Source organism: Dipodomys merriami, unplaced genomic scaffold (assembly GCF_024711535.1).
Source record: "Dipodomys merriami isolate MVZ:Mamm:240054 unplaced genomic scaffold, mDipMer1.0.p SCAF_275, whole genome shotgun sequence".
NCBI classification, from domain to species: domain Eukaryota; kingdom Metazoa; phylum Chordata; class Mammalia; order Rodentia; family Heteromyidae; genus Dipodomys; species Dipodomys merriami.
In genome coordinates, this window is record NW_027204215.1 from 135,973 (window position 1) to 156,637 (window position 20,665).

Sequence of the window (20,665 nt, forward strand, 5' to 3'; positions counted from 1 at the left end):
CTCATCTTCTGCCTTTTACATCCACACCAATCCTGTGAACCTGGCATGGCAGTGGGGACATCTAAGGAGATCAGGAGGATCACATGAAATGACCACACTGATAGCCTTAGCAGCAGTTCACATTAGGGCCCAGGTTGGCCCTCAGACCTGTCCAGTGCCTAAGACCCTGTAGGTCTGTCAGGGCTCTGGGGGATGATGCAAGACCCTCACTCCAAAGGCCTGCGTAGTGTCAGAGGCCAGTGTTTACCATGGTTCAGGTTCCTGTGTGCTGAGACACACCCACAGTTCAAGGGTTGCAAGAAGTTGCCAATACCCCATGCTACTTTGGACCAGCAAGACAAGGGAATTGCAAGGCATCCTGATGGGAGGAGAGGGGCAGGCTTGAGTCCTCCTGGGCTGCACCAGGCCTGCTGTAAACACTGCCACATGAACACACCCCTGTCTTGAAGCAGCCCCTGGTGAGAAAACCAAGGCACAGCTGTCTGGCTGCTTCCTCCTGGCTCACTCCCACCCAGACTCATCCAGGCAAAGGCCCCACAGGAGTATGGTCCAGAGTGAAGACAACTGGGGCCAGCCTGGCACCAACAGCCACAGACGGAAACAGAAGATGTTTAATCCATAGAAGGGCCTAGAGTCAGGGAGGGAACCCCAAATTTCCTTCACAAGAACCTCTGAGAGAGCCCAGGGGCCTCTTACCTTCGGTGCCTGGAGTACTTTCCCCGAACATGTCCAGAGCCTGTGCATCCTGGGGTGGGACAGCTGGGGGACAAGCAGAAAAGGTCACCACAGGTGTCAAGAGTCTAAGGACCCACCAGGACCAGCCTGGGGAACAGGAGATGGTCTCTGAACCATTTATCTCAGGATAAAACTGGTAGTTTGTTAAGAAAAATTAGCAAAATAACTCAGCCCATTTAAATAAATGAATAGCTCATTACAGTTTTATGAGTATGTTTAATTAAAGATCTGTATGTATAAGAGCAGGCTTCTCACACTGGCATCTGCTTGCTGGACAGCTTCCTTGCCCCCAGGCAGACATTCTGCCAGCTGCCAACAGGCATCCAGGGGCTCAGAGACAAGCCCCCCTGAGGCACCCAGAAGCAGCATCCTCTCCAGAGAGAGCTCGTGCTCATCTGGCGCAAGACCAGAGCACAAAAGTCGGCATTCTCCAGGCCCATCACCAAGGCTAGAAGGCCTGTGCCCACCAAGGGCAGTCTGTGCCCCCTTCCCTGCAAGCCGAATGGCTGCCAAGCAGGGAAAGCGCTGTGTGGCCCGAGCCAACGCCCCCAGTACCTCTGGCCTTGTACGGGTCCCGGCTACCACAGAGCAATGAGAAGCCGGGAAGGCTGCCCCCTGCCAGGTGAAGGACGTGCCAGCTGTTCTGAGAAAGGCACTGCCCCCCATGACGGAAGCTATAACGGTGTGAGAGTAAGACCCCAAGTTCCTTCCTTCAGCTATCACCTGTCTAGCAATGTGTCTAAGTCTGTGGGGAGCTCTGGAAGATTCCATTCATGGGCACTGGCCACACTACCCAACCATGGCAGCAAGGCCAGGGTTCTACAAGATCTGTCAAGTGACAGCAGCCGCAGAGGGGCCTGGGTAGTGTGTGAAGCCAGCATCCACCACACCACCGGCTCCTACGGATTGAGACATGTTCACAGTCCGCAGGCTGCAAGGCGTTGCAATGACACCATGCTACTGCGAACTGGCAAGACAGGGAAACCTCCACACTGCCTGAAAGATGGAGCTCCCCATGGGTTAGGGACAGAAACCTCCCTGTACTGGTGGAGGTACACAGGATGGGGGTCTCAGGTCTGAGCTCCTGCCTATGATCAGGCTGGGCTCTCCTAAAACATAGCACATCTACCCAGGGCCTGTACAGGGACAGGTGAAGGGCAGCTTCTGAGAGCCAGGTAAAGGACACTAACTCCTCCTGTCCGGATAACACCAATGGTAGCTAGTAGATTGGCTATGGCCTGACTTCAGATACCAGGGACCCAAAACTGGCCTTGTAGGCCACAGTTGTTGACCTCCCCAGAGCCGGTCCCAGTCCAAACAATGTCAGTAGCTGGGGCTCCTAAGGGCTTCCCTCCCCCACAGGCCACTCTTAGAAGGGCATTAAGGGGGCAGCTGCCCTTAGTGCTGGACTTTGATGCGTTAAAAGGAAGATAGAGAGGCAGAGCAGAATGGAAGAGAAACTGAGGCCACCAGGAGGGAAGGAGGAGGGAAGAGTCCGGAGGGATTTTTATCAGATTTCCTTTCTAGACAGAGGGAGTTGCCGTGACCCTGGCCCGTCTATTGTGAAACCCAGGCTCACACTTACTTTACCGTCTCAAGAACTAGCTTAGAGACTTTTCACAAAAAGCTCCTTGTTATGTAAGGCTTGAAGCTGAGGTCCCAATTAGCTGATTAATCGCTGAGTTAATCGGGCAATTAGGTGACAGCTGCTGTGGAGGCCTGTGGGGCGCTGTGTTGCCCCCTCCCCACCCCATGTCACCTGCTCTAAGCAACTCCTCCGCTGCTCAGAAGGGTCCTGGTCCCCAGCCAACACCTCTCCACCCAACCTCAGGGCATGACACTTAGCTAAAATCCAACATGTGTTGAACTGGCAAGGCCACTCTGGGACAGGATACAGGAAACCCCCGATACCCAGCAGCTGAGAACACATCCAGCCAGAGGCTCCAAAGTCTGCAGTGGTAGTAGGCATCAACCTTGAGATTCACAGATTCACCTGTCAGTGCCCATAAGCACCTATGACCACCTACAAGTTCATATGAGCAACTGTGTGCACAGGAATACATACAAGCACACACGGTGCCTATAAATACCCTGAATACATGTGAATATACACAATCAATAAACACGTGTAAACACATACGGCACACGGGGCTATGAATAGCTTATACGCTCATGTGTGCATCTGTAATATGTAGGAATGCCTGTAAGCCCAGGCTCCATGCCTCCGTTACCATGGAAGAGACAGACCCTGGCTGATCCCTGCCTGGTCCTCAAGGCGCTCAGTCGTACTCCTGAACTTCCCAGCCTTGGCTCCTGCGCAGCTGAAGTCGGTGGCAGAGATGCAAGGGGGCAGAACAAGCAAGGCGGCAAAGGGCTGGGATGCACTTCTCAGCAGCCAATCTGACGACCCAAACATTTGCCTTGTGTAACTCCACTTGGGAGGAGAGTCAAAGCCTCGCTTGGGGCCTCTTGCTTTCGTTACCATCCTCTCAAGGGACTGGCTTCCTTCCCACCCCAGGGGCACATAGAAGACCCCCACACTACCTGTCCTCTAAGCAGGAGCTGGCCCATGGCTCAGAGACGAAGGCCTTCAGGAATAAAGCCCTGGCTATCCTAACGATGTGTCTCGACGCTGATAACCCTAATCCTTGGCTTTGACAAAGCCTTCCGAGGTTGTGTGGCAGCTGCTAGATTTGACCAATATGAGACTTGTAGTATCTGTCAGTTTTCCACAGGTGCCAAGGGCAAGTCATTCCCTTGGAATTAAATGCACAAGGAAATTCAACCAGTTCCTAGGGGACAAAGAGGCAGGGCAGGGTTCTGCTATATCCAGGCCCCTCTACTCACCTCGTAACAAGCACCCTGCTACCTCCCAGGGAACAGGTTCTTCCTGAGCTACGCGGTTATCTGGGGGTGTGATCAGTGCAAGCAAAGGGGTTACAAGTCACTCGTCTACTGAAGAAAGTCAAGAACACAGGACTACACCCAAGTGATTCTGCACCAGTTTGCCTAGTAATCACGACTTGTCCTTGTAACATAATATCCCTCTCCTAAATGGCAACAGCAAGCCCTCTGTGTATCACGCTCACAATTCTTGCACCCACAGTGTGAGCCACCTTATCTGATTATCTGATCAGATCCCAGGGTAAACTGGCCAAGGGAGGGGACAAACAGCAAATGCCAAGGAGGCATAAATGCTTTCACCACAAATGATGTACAGGATGAGCCACACATGCACTGCAGATCATCGCCATGTGGAGGCTGTGGACAAAAACCATGTAGGAGCACAGGAATGAGTGTCATCACCTGTGGAGCTGGGTGGACTCCTTAGCATAAGTCTCTGTTCCATTTTGCTCTATGCATTCCTTTTAAAAATGAAGAACTGTGGGCTTGTAGTTCAGTGACAGAGCACTTAGCTAGAATGTACAAGGCCCTAAGTTCAGTCCTTCCCAACACTCCTCCCAAAAGAAACAGGGGAAATGCTGAAGAAACTGTTGGTAGAACATTAGACACCAATGTATTTGCCCACCAGGTGTCCCAAGTTAAATGCCATCCTCCTGGGCCCTTTGAGAGTCACAAGGCCTCATAGCCATGGCTTCTTCGGGCCTATCTGAGGGGGCTTCCCTCTAGGGCGCTTCAGGGACGCTTCCTGGGAAACCCTGAAGCGCCAGTGCCCGGTCTTGCAGCTGTCCGCTTGTCACCCTTTCTACCCTGACCCATCGCCGGGCTTCCAGCAATAGAGAACATGAACCAGCTCTTTTAGTTGGACAACGCTTAACCCTAAGGCTCACTTTACACACTTCACAGGTAGGGTAAAAGCACTACCACGCGGTGCTTCCATGAGAATCCCTGGGGTGGCAACTATCCTCTGAAGCCTTCACAGCCTGGGACTACCTCCCGTGCCCTTCCATTTCCAAATTAAAGCCTAAAGTATTGTTCCATCCGCTTCACAAGAACCATGGAGTAAGCTCTGAGGTACTTGTTTTCCTGACTGGTAAAGAAACATCCGCTTAATAATTGTAGCATGAAGAAATAAAACAGGTCCTGACCCATCTGTTCACAGTTTAATAGTAATCTACCCCTGAACAGTAGGAAGAAACATCAAAAAGCTGCCAGCTGCATCCACCAGCCCATGAATCGACCGTACTGACTCAGGTTGTGGAAACCCTTTCTCTCATCTGTGGGCAAACTGCAACATTTGCAGGATTCAACCAAGAGCACCTCACCTCTGGTTTTAGGGACCTTGGTGACAGACCAGATCCTTGGTGGTGACCAGAGCTTCGGTCACTGACGCGAGGATGGGACGCCTTTAACGGGGCCATTCAGAGCTAAAGAAGAATACCTGGGATATGGTACACAGAGAGGCAGTCCACCCCCAGAAAGAAAGGACCCTCAGGGAACACTGATGACATCTTCAAGGTCATAGGAAAATGGGTGGTGGTTGCCAGTGGAGCAGGAGAACTTCTCACCTGAGATCTGCACTCGTAGTCTCCGGGGGTCCTGAGTAGGGAAAAAGAAACAGGAAACACACGTAGGAATTAGAATTTTAGAAACCAAAGAAAACAACTAAGAGCTTGCCAGGGATGGGGGTGGGGAGCCTCTGAGCTCTGAATTGCTCCTCTGGTGCCACCCTTTGCTAACCTCCAGGAAGGTGCTCTTAAGTCTGGGTGTTCGTGACTAGGGTCCTCTATAATGTATCAGATCCAGCGTTGTTTATTTTAGTCACGCAGCGTGTTTACTTGTAGATGTATAGGCATTTCTAGTTGCCACAAATGAAGGAAAAGCATGCAGCCTATGTTTCTTTGGCTCTGGCTTACTTCACTTCATATAATTTTTTCAAGTCTTTCCATTTCCTTACAAAAGATACAGTATCATTGGCAAAGGCAGCGATGCATAGGAGTGGAGGACAAAGGCTCAGTAGCTATGTACCAACGATCACATAAAATACTATTCTATGAAATAAAGTCCAAGAAAAGGAAACAAGAGACTTTCTTTAGTCACCTTTGGTGCTGTTTTTGTTTTCTTTTCCTTTTGTCTTGTTTGTTAGTTTGTATTTGGGAGCGTAAGGAAGGGCACACAAAGCGTGGGACAAGGATGAACAGCTACAACAGTGATACTAGTCACTACCTGGAAAATGAACTGGATATCTTATGGGTGGGAACAGGAGAGGGAGACAGAAGGGGAGACATGATTCAGAAAGAATTACACTCATTACTCATTACCTAATGCGTGTAAGTGTAACCTCTCTGTATATCAACTCTACAGTAACAATATTAAAAAAGAACTGTCTCCTCAGCCACATGCTTGCTCTAAACCTACCCCTGAAGGACTTGCAGAGTGGACCTGATCTCTGAGCCCATAAGGCCCAGGGTGCTATCTCTTTCTCTAATTGTAGATAATATCAGCTTTTGGCAGGAGACATGACCCATCAGATCCAGCTAGAGATGAGGAGAGACGTGCCCGCGCCAGTCCACATGACGGGCACTGATTGCAAAGATATGCAGAGGTCCTACCAGGGCAGGCAGTCCCGCAGATACTCATAGCTTCTGACACTATGGGGCGTGACAGGATGCCCCTGCAGCTGTGAGGGAATGGAGACAGCCAAGGGGTTGAAGCTCAGTAACTAGAACCCCTGCTCCGTTCTGTGCAACAAACTTCCAGTCCTCACCATAACCAGTACTAATCTCTGGGAGGGAAAGGGCTAGTGGCTACGGAAACAATCCAGATGCCCCCTATAGATCAACGGATCCAAAAATTGTGCTACCTATATACAATGGAATATTATGCAGCCATTAGAAAGGACAAAATAATGGCATTCAAAGGGAAATGGATGGAACTAGAAGAAAACATGTTGAGTGAGGTACGCCAAGAGCAAAGAGACAAACAGCACATGGTCTGGTCTCCCCAATAAGTGGATGTTAAGTCTAAAACATAAGGAGATACGACAAAGTAAACAAGACTCAAGAAACAAAGGCTCCACTCATCTGGTCATATCATTACTAAGTGACCCCATGCTGTTGACCACATATATGATAGATAGATAGATAGATAGATATACATATATACATATATATATATGCACATGAGAGGGAAACTAGGAAGAAGACATAGAATCAGAGGGAAACGGGAAAACATACAATAGCGGGACCCATCAGCTGCACTGGTCACTGATGAAAGTGAACCAAGCAACTCAATGGCAGCGATGGGAGGGAGGGAATGAGCGGGAAAGAGGAACAGCTGACACTAAGCACCTGATGTGGAAGAAATAAGTGTCAAAGCTCATAGAATTTACAAACTTTACAGACCCCAATAAAGACAATTTTCCCCAGGAAGGTTAGAATGTATTTGTGTCTTTAACTAAGTATCACTATCTCACAATACTGTGAAATTTGTAAACATTTATGTAATCACAATAAAAAATGTAAAAAAAAAAAAAAAAAAGCTTCTTAGATTCTGAACTAAGGATGAAAAGGGTGAGGAGTCCTGAGGGCTCCAGGTGCTCCACTAGCAAGGGCTACCAAAGAACTGCATTTGTGATGGGTGTTTTCTCTTGAGAACCACTGAGCAGATTGGCATTGACAGCTCCAGACAAAGCAGCTAGTAAGACAGGGACTCACGCCAGACCAGACAGCACTTACCTCGGAGGGCCTTTGACCGTGTGCGGGCTCTCTTGTCATCACTTTCTAAGCTCATCTGCAGGCAAACAACAACTTATATGTTAACAAGAAATCCAAGTCAGGACATCTGGCCAAAGCTTTGACAGTGAAGGTAAAATGGTGACCCAGAACAGCAAAGGTGGACCAGGAGCAGCAGGTTGGACAGGGTATGGGAGGGGTTGCCCAGAAGAGAACACTGTGCTCCATGCCTGTCTCTCAGCCCTAAGCTGCCTCAACTTCATATTTGCCCACAAAAGCCAAAGCACAGTTGGGCACCAGTGATTCATGCCACGATGCTAGCTATTCATAGCTGGGCACCGGCAGCTCACGCCTACTCAGGAGGTTGAGATCTGAGGATTGCGGTTCAAAGCCAGCCCAGGTAGGAAAAGCCGTGAAACTCTTATCTCCAATAAGCCACCAGAAAACAGGAAGTGGTGCTGTGGCTCAAGTGGTAGAGCGCTCACCTTGAGCTCAAGAGCTTAAGGACAGCACCCAGGCCCAGAGTTCAGGCCCATGACCGACAGAATAAATAAGTAAATAAATAAATAAATGCTAGCTATTCAGGAGGGTGAGCTCTGAGGATTTGAATCCAAAGTCAGAACAAACAGAAAACGTACTGAGACTCTCCTCTCTCCTTAATCAGCAAAAAGCTGAAGTCAAAGTGTGGCTCAAGTGGCAGAGTGTCAGCCTTGAACAGAAAAGCCAAGCGAGAGTGCCAAGGCCCACAGCTCAAGCTTGACGCGTACATGTGTTTGTGTGTGCGTGACACATGCACCAAGTCAAAGCGCAGGACCTGCCCTGCTCACTCAGAGAGTGTTTTATAACCGCAGGGGGCCCTTGGCACAGCACTGTTCAACTGGCGAGGGGATACTGAGGCACAGGGCAGGTTGTCTGCCACAAATTCAGCTGCCAAGGATGGGGCTGGGTCGGACCAGCACGGCCCAAGCTTGGCTTTCCCCAGACCCTGCCCTAACCTACCAGGGTAACGGGAAGTCTTGGCTCATATGTTCTCTGGCTTCCCAGGTAAGGTCTCACTGGCCTGTCCGGCTACCCTGCCCAAACCCATTAAAGACTGCACATTTCTGTTCTCACTAAACCCAAGAGGCTTCCATGCAGATGCTGCCCACACAGGGTCCTTCAAGAAGGCAGGGGAAAACCCCCAGGAGACATGCTTGAGAATGAGGGCACCCAAGCACTATGGCTCATCACACAGAACCCTAGCTGTGTCTCTATGATAAGTTTGGAGACGCAGAAAATCTTAGTGCCCTGTGTAGGAGCCTGAAGAATCTCCAAGGGTGTCTGAGGGCCTGGTGGGCACCTGGAGAAGACTGGCTGGCCTGGGATTCACCATGTATCCCTGTGATCAGGTCGGAAGTGAGACAAATCCACACCTGGGGCAGATCATTGACCTTAACACCCAGGGGTCCATGTGGAAGGCTGGCAACGGGAAAGCATGGAAGTGGCAGAAGTAACAGAAGGAAGGAGAGCAAGAGCGGGGCCCAGAAGCCCCCATCTCAAAGAAACTTTAGTCCTAAAAGCCAACAAGAGGCAAACCTATATGTTAACACCTGGGAAGAAAGAAAACGGAATTCCTCTAGATAGGTGAAATTCGTAAAGTGAGCTTTCCTCATACATTAGCATAACATACAATGATTTATGTGACTTGTTAAGGAAGGAAAAACAAAATCTGAGTAATGTATGCAACCTGTCCACTCTAGACTGTAGATCAGTGCTATAAGCTATGCATTTACTACAAAAGCATAAAGCAGAAGACAATTGCTGGGCACTGGTGGTCACAACTATAATCCCAGCTACTCAGGAAGCTGAGAACTGAGGATCACAGTTCAAAGCCAGCACAGGCAGGAAAGTCTGTGAGACTAATCTCCAATAAACCACTCAGAAAACCAGAAGTGGTACAGTAGCTCAAGTGGTAGAGCACTAGCCTTGAGCTGAAGAGCTGAGGGACAGCGCCCAGGCTCAGAGTTCAAGCCCCACAACCAAAAAAACAAACCAACAAACAAAAAACAATTACTATGCTTTTTAAAGTAGGGGTTCCCCCACAAACCAATGGCTCATATTTAAAGTGAAGAGAGGAGTAGGGGTCACTTTATGAGGCACTTCTGAGCCTTTAGATATCAACAGCATTGAGCGTGTGTGCAGTGCCCATGTAACTTGCACAACAGAACTGGTACATCTGGTTTGCCTCAAGCTTGTACTGAGTTGAAATGAAATCTATAGCTTTCTCTTCCTCTCCTTCATTTTTTTCCTATCATTTTTCCCAAGGAAATTGGCAAGCAATTCTGCTAAGTTAAAGAGTGCCAACTAGCCAGGCACTGGTGGCTCACACCTGTAATCCTAGCTACTCAGGAGACTGAGATCTGAGGATTGTGGTTCAAAGCCAGTCCAGGCAGGAAAGTCCATGAGACTCTTATCTCCAATCAGCCCCCAGAAAACTGGAAGTGGTGCTGTGGCTCTAAGTAGTAGGCACTACCTTTAAGTGATAACACTCAGGGACAGTGCCCAGGCCTTGAGTTCAAGCCTCACAATTGACAAAAAAAAAAAAGCTAACTATACAACTTGTGGGCAGGACAGAAGGCAAAAACTTGGAAAAAGTGAAAGAAGGGCTCACATTGTCCAAAAGAAATGTGCTCATTACCTAATTTATGAAACAGTAACCTCTCTACACATCACCTTTATAATAACAATTTGGAGGAAAAAAAATTGTACCTTGGCAGCTGGGTGCCAGTGACTCAAGGTGTAATTCTAGGTACTCGGGAGGTTGGGATCTGATGATCATAGTTCTAAGCCAGCCCAGGCTGGAAAGTCTGTGAGACTTTTTTTCCCCCAGTCCTGGGGCTTGACCTCAGGGCCTAGGCACTGCCCCTGAGCCTCTTGGCACTCAAGGCTATCATTCTATCATTCGAGCCACAGTGTGACTTCAGCTTTTTCTGAGTAGTTTATTAGAGGTAAGAATCTCATGAACTTTTCTGCCTGGGCTGGTTTCAAATGGCAAACCTCAGATCTCCAGCTCCTGAGTAGCTAGGATCACAGGTGTGAGCCACCAACAAGCCTGTGAGATTCTTATCTCCAATAAATTACTAAAAAGCTTGAAGTAGAGCTATGGGCTCTAATAGCCTTGAGCCAAAAGAAGCTCAGGAACAGCGCCCAGGCCCTGAGATCAAGCCCCAGGACTCAGGGTATGAAGGATGGTTATTTGTTCAAAGCACAAATGCAGGCACTATTTGGTACAAAAATCTCGATGACATTTCACCTTAAAGGTGAAGGGGCTTCTTTGTGGAGATAAACTAAGCTCACATCCTAAAGCGGCCAAGCCAATCACTGTGGAGCCAGCAATGTCCTCAAAAGCAACATCTGAAACTGGCAGATCCCTTTCCCAGTAAGCAAGAGGCCCTACGTTCAATCAGTAATACAGCAAAAAGGAAAAAAGGTCATATCTTCTCTAACACCAATTTCAAATTGCCACCTGAGCACATCTCACAGTGTTAGTTTTTCCAATAGTTGCATCTTCCGTAGGAAACTGTGAGGGAAAAAATTCACAAATGCAAAAACCTCTGTGCTTTGTCCCATCTATTAGAGAATTATCTCTCCATCCATCCACTCAACTTTCTTTATTGGTACTGTACAAACAATCTCACTCAAGAGTGTTTTTGTTTGGTTCTACTGTGTGTGTGTGTGTGTGTGTGTGTGTGTGTGTGTGTGTGTGTGTGTGTGTGTGTGTGTGTGTGTGTGTGTGTGTGTGTGTGTGTTAGCCCAATCATGTAAGCTCTTTTCAAACAAATACAGACTCTCACAATAACCAGATCCTCTTCAGACACATCTGCATAGTGTCCTTGCTAACACAGAGTTTCTTCAGTTGGACCTTTGCAAATTCAGGTGCCAAAAGAAAAATAAATGCAGCAAACAGCCTTAAAATCTGCAGATTTCTCTTAATTCTGTCAGTTGTCTGAAGAATATACTCAGAACACTACTCAGCCAAAACCAACAATTTGCGTTTTAGTCTTTAAAATTCGTGAACTCAGCTTCCCAAAGAACTAGATTCCCTGACTCTGGCCCTCCGTGCAGAGGCTGGTATGTGGGGGAGCTAGAGAGAGGTGGGTTGGTGGGTGGCTGGGAGAAGGCTTGGAACTCACAATCTTCACGATTCCTAGGACGACAGGCACCCAGCCATATCACATGGGTGGCCAGTGACATGTCCCTCCCCTGCAGGCCCCTCTGTCTAGTTGTTCTGAGCGGATGCTCCCACGGGGCAAGAAGTTCTGATTGAACGCTAGGTCATTGACCTTCTTCTCTGATACGTAATTCTGTCATTCACTGACTATTGTCAGATTTAAGGACCAAAGGTTTCATTCTTCCAGATCAGAAAAGGTTTCAAGGACTGCTTTCCACGCCTGTGTTTTCCCTCATCACCCTCCTCTTCTGACAGCCCCCACGATCCTGCAGGGTGCTAGGCAACCACATGATGCTCTGCCCAGATCCTGGCCTCAGATCAGGTTCCAAGCACGGTCAATGCCACTCAGAACCCCGCAGGCTAGGGTAGGGTGAGGGGAGTGAGGCCAAAAAGTCAATAATCAAGATGAATATTATTTAAATGTAACATTTTAAAACATCAACAATAATGTAATCAAATCCATAATAGACAAAAATACCAGAATTCTGAATAAAGGCAATCTCAGTACTCTTGATGCCTAAAGCTCACCTAAAACACTGATCGCCCACCAGAACCAAGGTGAGTGGGGTAGCAAGACAACCACAGTGGGCCCGTGACGATGCACATCTTCATCACCACACTCACCCGTAAGCATAGTAAAATGCAAGCACTTTCGATGTAGTTCATAGTTGGGTACTGGTTCTCACGCCTGCCATCCTAGCTACTCAGGAGGCTGAGAGGTGAGGATTGCAGTTCAAAGCCAGCCTGGGCTGACACACCCATGAAACTCTTATCTCCGATTAACTACCAAAAAAATAAGCAGGAAGTGGAGCTATGGTTCACGTGGTGGAGTGCTGACCTTAAACACAAAGGCTCAGAAACCCCAAAACTGGCACACAAATTGTGTGTGTGTGTGCGCGTGTGTGTGTTCTCAAAGTGTAGGATTACTGTCTGCAACTGTGCCACCCCCACCTGGGTTGCCGTGCTGGATGGTGGCTGGACCTTTCCTGAAGAGCCTAAACATAAAGGTTGAGAGGTCAGCATCAGAGCTCGAGAAGGGGCTGCACGTGAGCTGTACTTAGGAAGACGAAAATAAATTCATCAGTTCCTGTAGGAGAGTCCATACCAGACCTGTATTCTGGGCCAAGGCAGGAAGAAAAAGACAGGTATTGAGGTATGCCACAGGACACATGTATGAGCACAATTCAAGGAAGGGAATGGCTGAAAAGTGCGACTGTACTGTCACAGGTGAGTTTCACTCTGCTCTTTTGACCCTCTAATTTTAGTAGTCCCCACTTCCCCTTCGCCCTGCCCAGGCTCTGATGATGACCATACTCTCTGTGCTCATGCCTAGAACGATGAAGAGTTGGCATAGGCAGCACGTGGGGTGAAGATTTCACCTTGCTGTGTTGGTCCAGGAGATTTCTTGAGGTCGTACAACTGCTGGCCTTGTCTCCGTGTGTCCACCTCTGGGTCAGCAGTTTGCCCCGGAATTCATTTTCTGAAGAGTTTAAAAGATACAGGATCAGAAAAGGAGAGCCTGACAAGTGTTAACCAGGTATGCTCAGGAACAGAAAGGAACTTGGGGTATTTTTACCAGTGTTTATCTAATCTCTCATTTTCAGAATCTACCAGGAAAACAGACGAGGTTATGGCCTTTATACTGGATCCAAGGCTCAGAGGAAATTCCTCTGCTTTAGAAACAAAGGCTGTGTGTGCACAGTCACCCCAACTCTGGCAGTGACTTTATAGAACACACGTCAGAGGACTGTGACATCTACAAACACAGTGTTTCAACCAAAGACACCGGGACAAGTGAAGTGCAAATCTCCTTTAAAAAAACAAAAAAACAAAAAAAACCTATACTTAGACTTGAAAATTGGCTGACTGATGAGTAAATTATTGTTACAAATACATCCTTGCATCCCTATTGCACCCAAAGGAACATACAGCCTAGATCCACTTGAAGGAAGGAAGGAAGGAAGGAAAGAAGGAAGGGAGGGTGGGAGGGAGGGAGGGAGGGAGGGAGGGAGGGAGAGAGAAAGAGAGAAAGAAAGAAAGAAAGAAAGAAAGAAAGAGAGAGAAGGAGAGAGAGAAAGAGAGAGAGAGAAAGAGAGAGAAAGGGAAGGAGGGAGGGAGAAAGAAGAAAAGAAAAAAGAGAAAAAGAAGAAATAGCAAAAGAAAGAAAGAACTGAAGGAGAGACAGACAGAGGGAGAGGGAGAGGGAGGGAAAGGAGAGAGGAAGGGAGAGGAAGAAAAGGATGGAAGGAGAGGAGAGAGGAAGGGGTGGAAGGAGAGAGAGGAAAGGGAAAGAGAGATAGAAGAAAGGAAGGAAGAAAGGAAGAAGGGAGGGAGGGAGGGAGGGAAGGAAGGAAGGAACGAAGGAACGAAGGAACGAAGGAAGGAAGGAAGGAAGGGAGACATGGTGATACAGGTCTGTAATCCCAGCACCAAGGAAGCTGAGGAGGAATAAATTCAAAGATAATTGAGCTAAGCAACATAGAAAGACTACTTTGTTTTGTTTTGTTTTTAAAAGATAAGAGGGGAAGGAGGAATAAGAAAAAGAAAAGCACATTGTTTCACTCAGCTTCTTTGGAGCCCATTGATTGAGGAAAGTCAAGTTCACCCGGAGACCCCAAAGCAACTCTGCTGATACTCTGCCTCTCACAAGATTGCATGAGGGTCCTCCGTGCACCTCCCTGGATCACTATTACATGAGGGTCCTCCGTGCACCTCCCTGGATCACTATTACATGAGGGTCCTCTGTGCACCTCCCTGGGATCACTATTACATGAGGGTCCTCCGTGCACCTCCCTGGATCACTATTACATGAGGGTCCTCCGTGCACCTCCCTGGATCACTATTACATGAGGGTCCTCCGTGCACCTCCCTGGATCACTATTACATGAGGGTCCTCCGTGCACCTCCCTGGATCACTATTACATGAGGGTCCTCCGTGCACCTCCCTGGATCACTATTACATGAGGGTCCTCTGTGCACCTCCCTGGATCACTACTACATGAGGGTCCTCTGTGCATCGCTCTGGGATCACTATTGCATGAGGGTCCTCCGTGCACCTCCCTGGATCACTATTACATGAGGGTCCTCCGTGCACCTCCCTGGATCACTATTGCATGAGGGTCCTCCGTGCACCTCCCTGGATCACTATTATATGAGGGTACTCTGTGCACCTCCCTGGATCACTATTACATGAGGGTCCTCCGTGCACCTCCCTGGATCACTATTACATGAGGGTCCTCCGTGCACCTCCCTGGATCACTATTACATGAGGGTCCTCTGTGCACCTCCCTGGATCACTATTACATGAGGGTCCTCTGTGCATCGCTCTGGGATCACTATTGCATGAGGGTCCTCCGTGCACCTCCCTGGATCACTATTACATGAGGGTCCTCCGTGCACCTCCCTGGATCACTACTACATGAGGGTCCTCTGTGCACCTCCCTGGATCACTACTACATGAGGGTCCTCTGTGCACCTCCCTGGATCACTATTACATGAGGGTCCTCCGTGCACCTCCCTGGATCACTACTACATGAGGGTCCTCTGTGCACCTCCCTGGATCACTATTACATGAGGGTCCTCCGTGCACCTCCCTGGGATCACTATTACATGAGGGTACTCTGTGCACCTCCCTGGATCACTATTACATGAGGGTCCTCCGTGCACCTCCCTGGATCACTATTATATGAGGGTACTCTGTGCACCTCCCTGGATCACTATTACATTAGGGTCCTCCGTGCACCTCCCTGGATCACTATTACATGAGGGTCCTCTGTGCACCTCCCTGGATCACTATTACATGAGGGTCCTCTGTGCATCGCTCTGGGATCACTATTGCATGAGGGTCCTCCGTGCACCTCCCTGGATCACTATTACATGAGGGTCCTCCGTGCACCTCCCTGGATCACTATTGCATGAGGGTCCTCCGTGCACCTCCCTGGATCACTATTACATGAGGGTCCTCCGTGCACCTCCCTGGATCACTATTACATGAGGGTCCTCTGTGCACCTCCCTGGATCACTATTACATGAGGGTCCTCTGTGCACCTCCCTGGGCTCTACTAATGCCATTGTCATTTTTTCATTGTTTTTTTCTCTCCCTATGCTCTCCTTTCTCCAGAGCAATGCTTCCAGTTAATATTTAATTTCCCACATAAATTAATATGTCTAAGGAAAGGCTGAATGCATCAGCTGGACATGACAAAGAAATGCATTGTGTACCTATTCCCTTCACGTCATTCCCTGTCTCCATGACAACCTGCTTTCTACAACTGCTAGTTTCAAAGGAAGGTCATTAGTAACCAACAGTAAGAACAGGAAGTGAATATTACTGCGTTCTCTCTCTGCTTTCCCTTGGAAGTGCATTTGGACTCTGCCACAGGCAGATCAGACACATAAACATTTTTTTCTCTTTCCCCTGTGTCTTTGGTCCACGACCGCAGACGCTGTCTTCCTCTAGAACTCCATCACTCCTGGCCCCAGGTAGCCCTATGGCTTGGCAATAGCATCTTCCTGTACTTGAAAATGCCTCCATCCCTTTAAAGGGTTCTGACTGCCTTTGGGAGCCAAGACACAGAGGAAGTAGATGTGGTTGTCTAGGATACAGCATATTCAAGTTCTCCAAAGGAATCTAAATCTATAGGACTTTGCACCTAGTGCTGCACCTATTATGTGTCTTCTCCTTACTGACCTTTGAGCATAGTAGGGTGACACTGGGCGTAGGCCCCAGCCTTCTCTCTTGACTATGAGGCATGAGCTGTAGGATGCGCCCCACAGCCACACCTGCCCTGCAGAGAGCTGAGTCCTCAAGCCTCCAGCCGGGCTTAGACACCCAGGACACTGGGACAGCTAGGCAGATGCTGCCAACCACATGAGATTAAAAAAACAAAGATGTTACGCAGGGAGGAAAGTATGGCAGCCTCACACTCGTGGGAAGGGAGGGAGGAAGAACATGCCCAGAAGAGACCAGGGGAACAGGGAAGAACTGTGCTCGTCACTACCACGAGTTCACTTTGCCCTTTGACACTAGGATCCGCGGGCCCTCCTTGGCTAGGATACAGCCGAGGCCTGAAGTGCTCAGGACTCCATTTCTGAGTGTCCATCCTGGGAAAGAAGATGCTCCAGGAACCTGTACCCTGCTAAGGAATTGGGATACAGCTAGCGGAAAGGAGCTGAGGTCTCTGTCATACCCGGTACCCCAGAAGACACCCCTCCTGGGGCTTCTCCTCTACACCGCTCCTGCTTCTCAGAATATTGGTACATGAATTTCCTAAGTCTACAAAGGGACCTCTGGTTTTCTGTTTGGCGGTAGATAACCAACATACTGCTACTTTTCCACCCTCACCATCTCAGGAATCTGGAAACAAGCGCAGTGGAATTACCTATAACCACTGAGACTTATGCTCCTGCCCCAGGTCAGCTGGAGGCTTCTCAGTGTACTGTAAAGCACTGGAACCTTAGGGCCATCCGTACCCCCAAAGGACATCACTTTGTTGACACCAAACCAGCAAGCGTTGTAAGGCAAGACCAGAGTAAGAGCTTCTGTACAACACCAGGGCCAGGCAGTTAACTCAAAGTGCTAACTCACAGCTCAGAACCTCAAGAATAAAGGTCTGGCTCCTCCACACTACAGTTGTGCTCATCCCTTTTCAAGGAGAATCACCATCAGGCACCCAGTACAATGTGCTGGCCACTTTAGTCTATACCAAGACCTACATGTGGCCAGTTCCTGCCCCACAGATTTAACACGCTCTACCCTGGACAAGAGCCTTCCATCTAGATGTTCTGCAAAACATGCCTTCCTGGTAAGACACTAAGTCCCACACTCCAAGCAGCATGTAGGACTCACAGGCCAGAGGAAACCCCACAGAGAAGCGTGGAGCCCTTCTGAGTTGCCCTGCTCCATGGACATGCAATGTATAGCCAAGGGGCCCCAAAGCTCATGTGCACCTGCTCCACAAGTCACCTGGGCCCTGAGGCTTAATACCCTCATAAAGTTTGGAAAGTTGCTTGGTGGTTGAGGGTACACATAGGAAGAAATTTCCACCAGGAATCTGGCAGAGGAGATTTTGGTCAAAATAAGACCATATTTGGAGCTCTTGAGTTTCTAATGTGTCCATCCAAATCTATACAAACAGAGAGCCTGCATGTCTCAAGTATGAGCCACTCAGAAACAGCTCTCCGTGGCCAGGCTTGTGGCACTGGCTCTGAGCCCTTCCTGCTGAATTGGCCCCAACATCACCGTGGCAGCCAGGGTCCATGTTCTGGACTCTGGTAGGCAGATAAGCTAAGCAGAGCAACCAGAACAAGCCATGGGAAGGGCTGGGCCAGAGAGCCCCAACACAGGCCAGGGGAAATCCAGAACTGAGAAAGCCCGGCTGATGGAGCCCATTTCCTCCTGCTTAGTTATCCTTCAGGCATAGGCCGAGGAATAGCATTTCCAAGAAGAGCTCAGAGACAACAGACTGAACACCAGCCAGGCTGGTCTCTAGCAGTACTGCAATCTACCTCAGGGTGAAGACACAGGCACTGTGGCTATTCCTACACGTACAGCCTTGCCGAGGAACCATCCCTTCTGGTGCTCTCTGGATCACAGTGACTTTGGCCAAGCCAGCTGACCAGACAATGTGTCTTTATGCTGGGCTTAGAGCACCCTGGTGGTCAGTGCTGGCCCCACCTTAGCATCAGAAGCTTCCTTCCACATCACTAAAATAAGAACAAATGTCAGGGAGGAGGAGCCCGTGGTCAGACAGTAAATGAGGTGACCACAGGCCACCTCTGAGGCTAGTGTCCCCCACCACCCACCACCCAGCACGAAGCTGAGGAAAGCCCATCTCTCAGCTGCCCTGAAACCCACCAACACATACTCCTCAGGCAACATTAAACACCATGACCAAGACTAAACAGCCTCTCAGGCTTCTCCATCCCTGCTCCCCCCCAAAAAATTAGAGAATTACCTCCCATCTGAACCCAACTGTCACTAGACATTGGTAGAGAGCCCCAAGAATATCAGTACCATTTTCATTTCTCTAATATGTAACCATTCTTTTTAACTTTTCAACAGCTCGACACGGGAATGTTGATAAAGCACGGCACTCTGACCTCTCTCCCCTCTCTCCCAGTCGGTCCTCAATCACAAGCCTGAGTGACAGCCACAAGCACTCTGTGGCCATCCCCCTCCCAGCCTCTCCCAGTCTCCCAGACAGGCCCCTCCTGCTCAACCAGGCCACTAGATATTAGAAGCCCTCTCTTTTCCAACCCACTCTGCCCACAAAAGCTACTTTTCACGTGGTTTGGGTTTTTCCTCTCTTCATCTGTTGAGTCTTGTCAAAGCTTTCTGAATCACATCAAAATATGACCACTTCTGATTTCTCCAGCTGTTTTATTTTGTTTGCAAAAAAAAATAGCAAAAGAGGGGCTGGGAAGGTGGCTCAGTGGTAGAGTGCTTGCCTTGCATGCATGAGGCCCTGGGTTCGATTCCTCAGCACCACATAAACAAAAAGAAAAAAGCTGGAAGTGGCGCTGTGGCTCAAGTGGTAGAGCGCTAGCCTTGAGCTGAAGAGCTGAGGGACAGCGCCCCAGGCCCAGAGTTCAGGCCCCACAACCGGACCCAAAAAAAAAAAAAAATAGCAAAAGAAATTTTGAAAAAGAACAGAGTTGGAATATTCACACTTCTCTGTTTAAAACTTACCACAAGATTACAGTAATCAAAGCAATGAGGAACTGGAGCAGGATGGAGATAGAGAAAAATGGAGCAGACTTGAGGACCCGAAAATAACCTCTACAGTTATGTCAACTTACTTTTTAGTCATTTCACACACATAGTTTAATGAGAAAGAATATTTTCCAAGCTAGGCCCCAGTGGCTCCCACCTGTAACCCTAGCTACTCAGGGGGCTGAGACCTGAGGATTGTGGTTTAAAGTCAGCCAAAGCAAGAAAATCATTGAGAGTCTTATCTCTAATTAACCACCAAAACGCAGGAAGTAGAGCTGTGGCTCAAGTGGTAGAGCATTAGCCTTAAGTACAAAAGCTCAGGAACAGTCCCTGAGTTCAAGCCCCAAGACAATACTAAATTAATTAATTAATTAAAGAATACTCTTCAATAAATGTGCTGGGACAAGTAGAAAACCTTTATGTTGGACTTTTTGTATCACATATAAAGAGTTAAAAACAACTGCATTTTAAAGCAGTAACCCTTCTGCTGCTTATATTAACCTTGGGCCCACCTATAATATACAGACAGTAACTCATAAGGGATTATGGATCTAAGCCAAGGCCTAAAACCATTAGGTTGGACTTCTCATATCCTATAGAGACAATAACACACAAGGGATCACAGATCTAAACATAAGGCCTAAAACACTTAGAAAATGTAGGAACACCCATGGTTTCCCTTATTTGCAATAACTAGTATATGTCTGAGTCAAGCAGAAAAGGTCAGATAAGTTGATATCAGGGAAATGAACCCTAAGATATGTATTCAAATATTTTTTTTTCTTTCAGGTGATTGTTTCTAACACATTTATAAGATTATTTCTTTGTTGCTTTGTATGTCCCTCCCCCATGGTATAACCCCTGCTTTCACTGTATTTGAGCTTGGTATAATTTGTGGAGGGGAAGGGAAAAAACAAATCGTTTAAATAGGGACACAGGTAGATCCATTGCAACAATGAGATGTACAAGTCGTTATGTGGAAAAAGGAACTTTACAACTTTGGTGGGGGGGGAGGATTGGGTGGGGGACAGGGGGAGGATAGAAAGGGATGGGAAGGGGAAACAAAGGAGGAGGCTACAATGCTTGATAAGAAATGTACTCATTATCTTGTCCTTGTAATTGTAACCCTTTGTACAGTATTTTCACAAAAAAAAAAAAAAAAAAGAAAATGTAGGAGCAAGTTCTCCTATCTATGAATTAAGTAATAGTTTCTTAGTTACCATTCTAAAATTGCAAGTTGGGGGGGCTGGGAAGGTGGCTCAGTGGTAGAGTGCTTGCTTGGCATGCATGAGGCCCTGGGTTCGATTCCTCAGCACCACATAAGCAGAAAAAGCTGGAAGTGGCTCTGTGGCTCAAGTGGTAGAGTGCTAG

At 48.2% G+C, this 20,665-nt stretch overlaps 1 protein-coding gene across 2 annotated transcripts in view; it reads right to left on the reverse strand.

Annotated features, from left to right (window-relative positions):
• The window catches only part of LOC138837742 (myelin transcription factor 1-like), a 68,185-nt gene that overhangs the window by 31,755 nt on the left and 15,765 nt on the right, over nt 1–20,665 (reverse strand). For both annotated transcript variants that reach the window (XM_070036682.1, XM_070036681.1), the window contains exons 2-5: nt 12,960–13,060; nt 7,374–7,428; nt 5,205–5,235; nt 697–759 (exon numbers count right to left, since the gene is read on the reverse strand). In XM_070036682.1, coding sequence (XP_069892783.1) covers nt 697–759; nt 5,205–5,235; nt 7,374–7,428 — 149 coding nt within the window. In that variant the 5' untranslated portion in view covers nt 12,960–13,060. The remainder of the gene's footprint in view (nt 1–696; nt 760–5,204; nt 5,236–7,373; nt 7,429–12,959; nt 13,061–20,665) is intronic.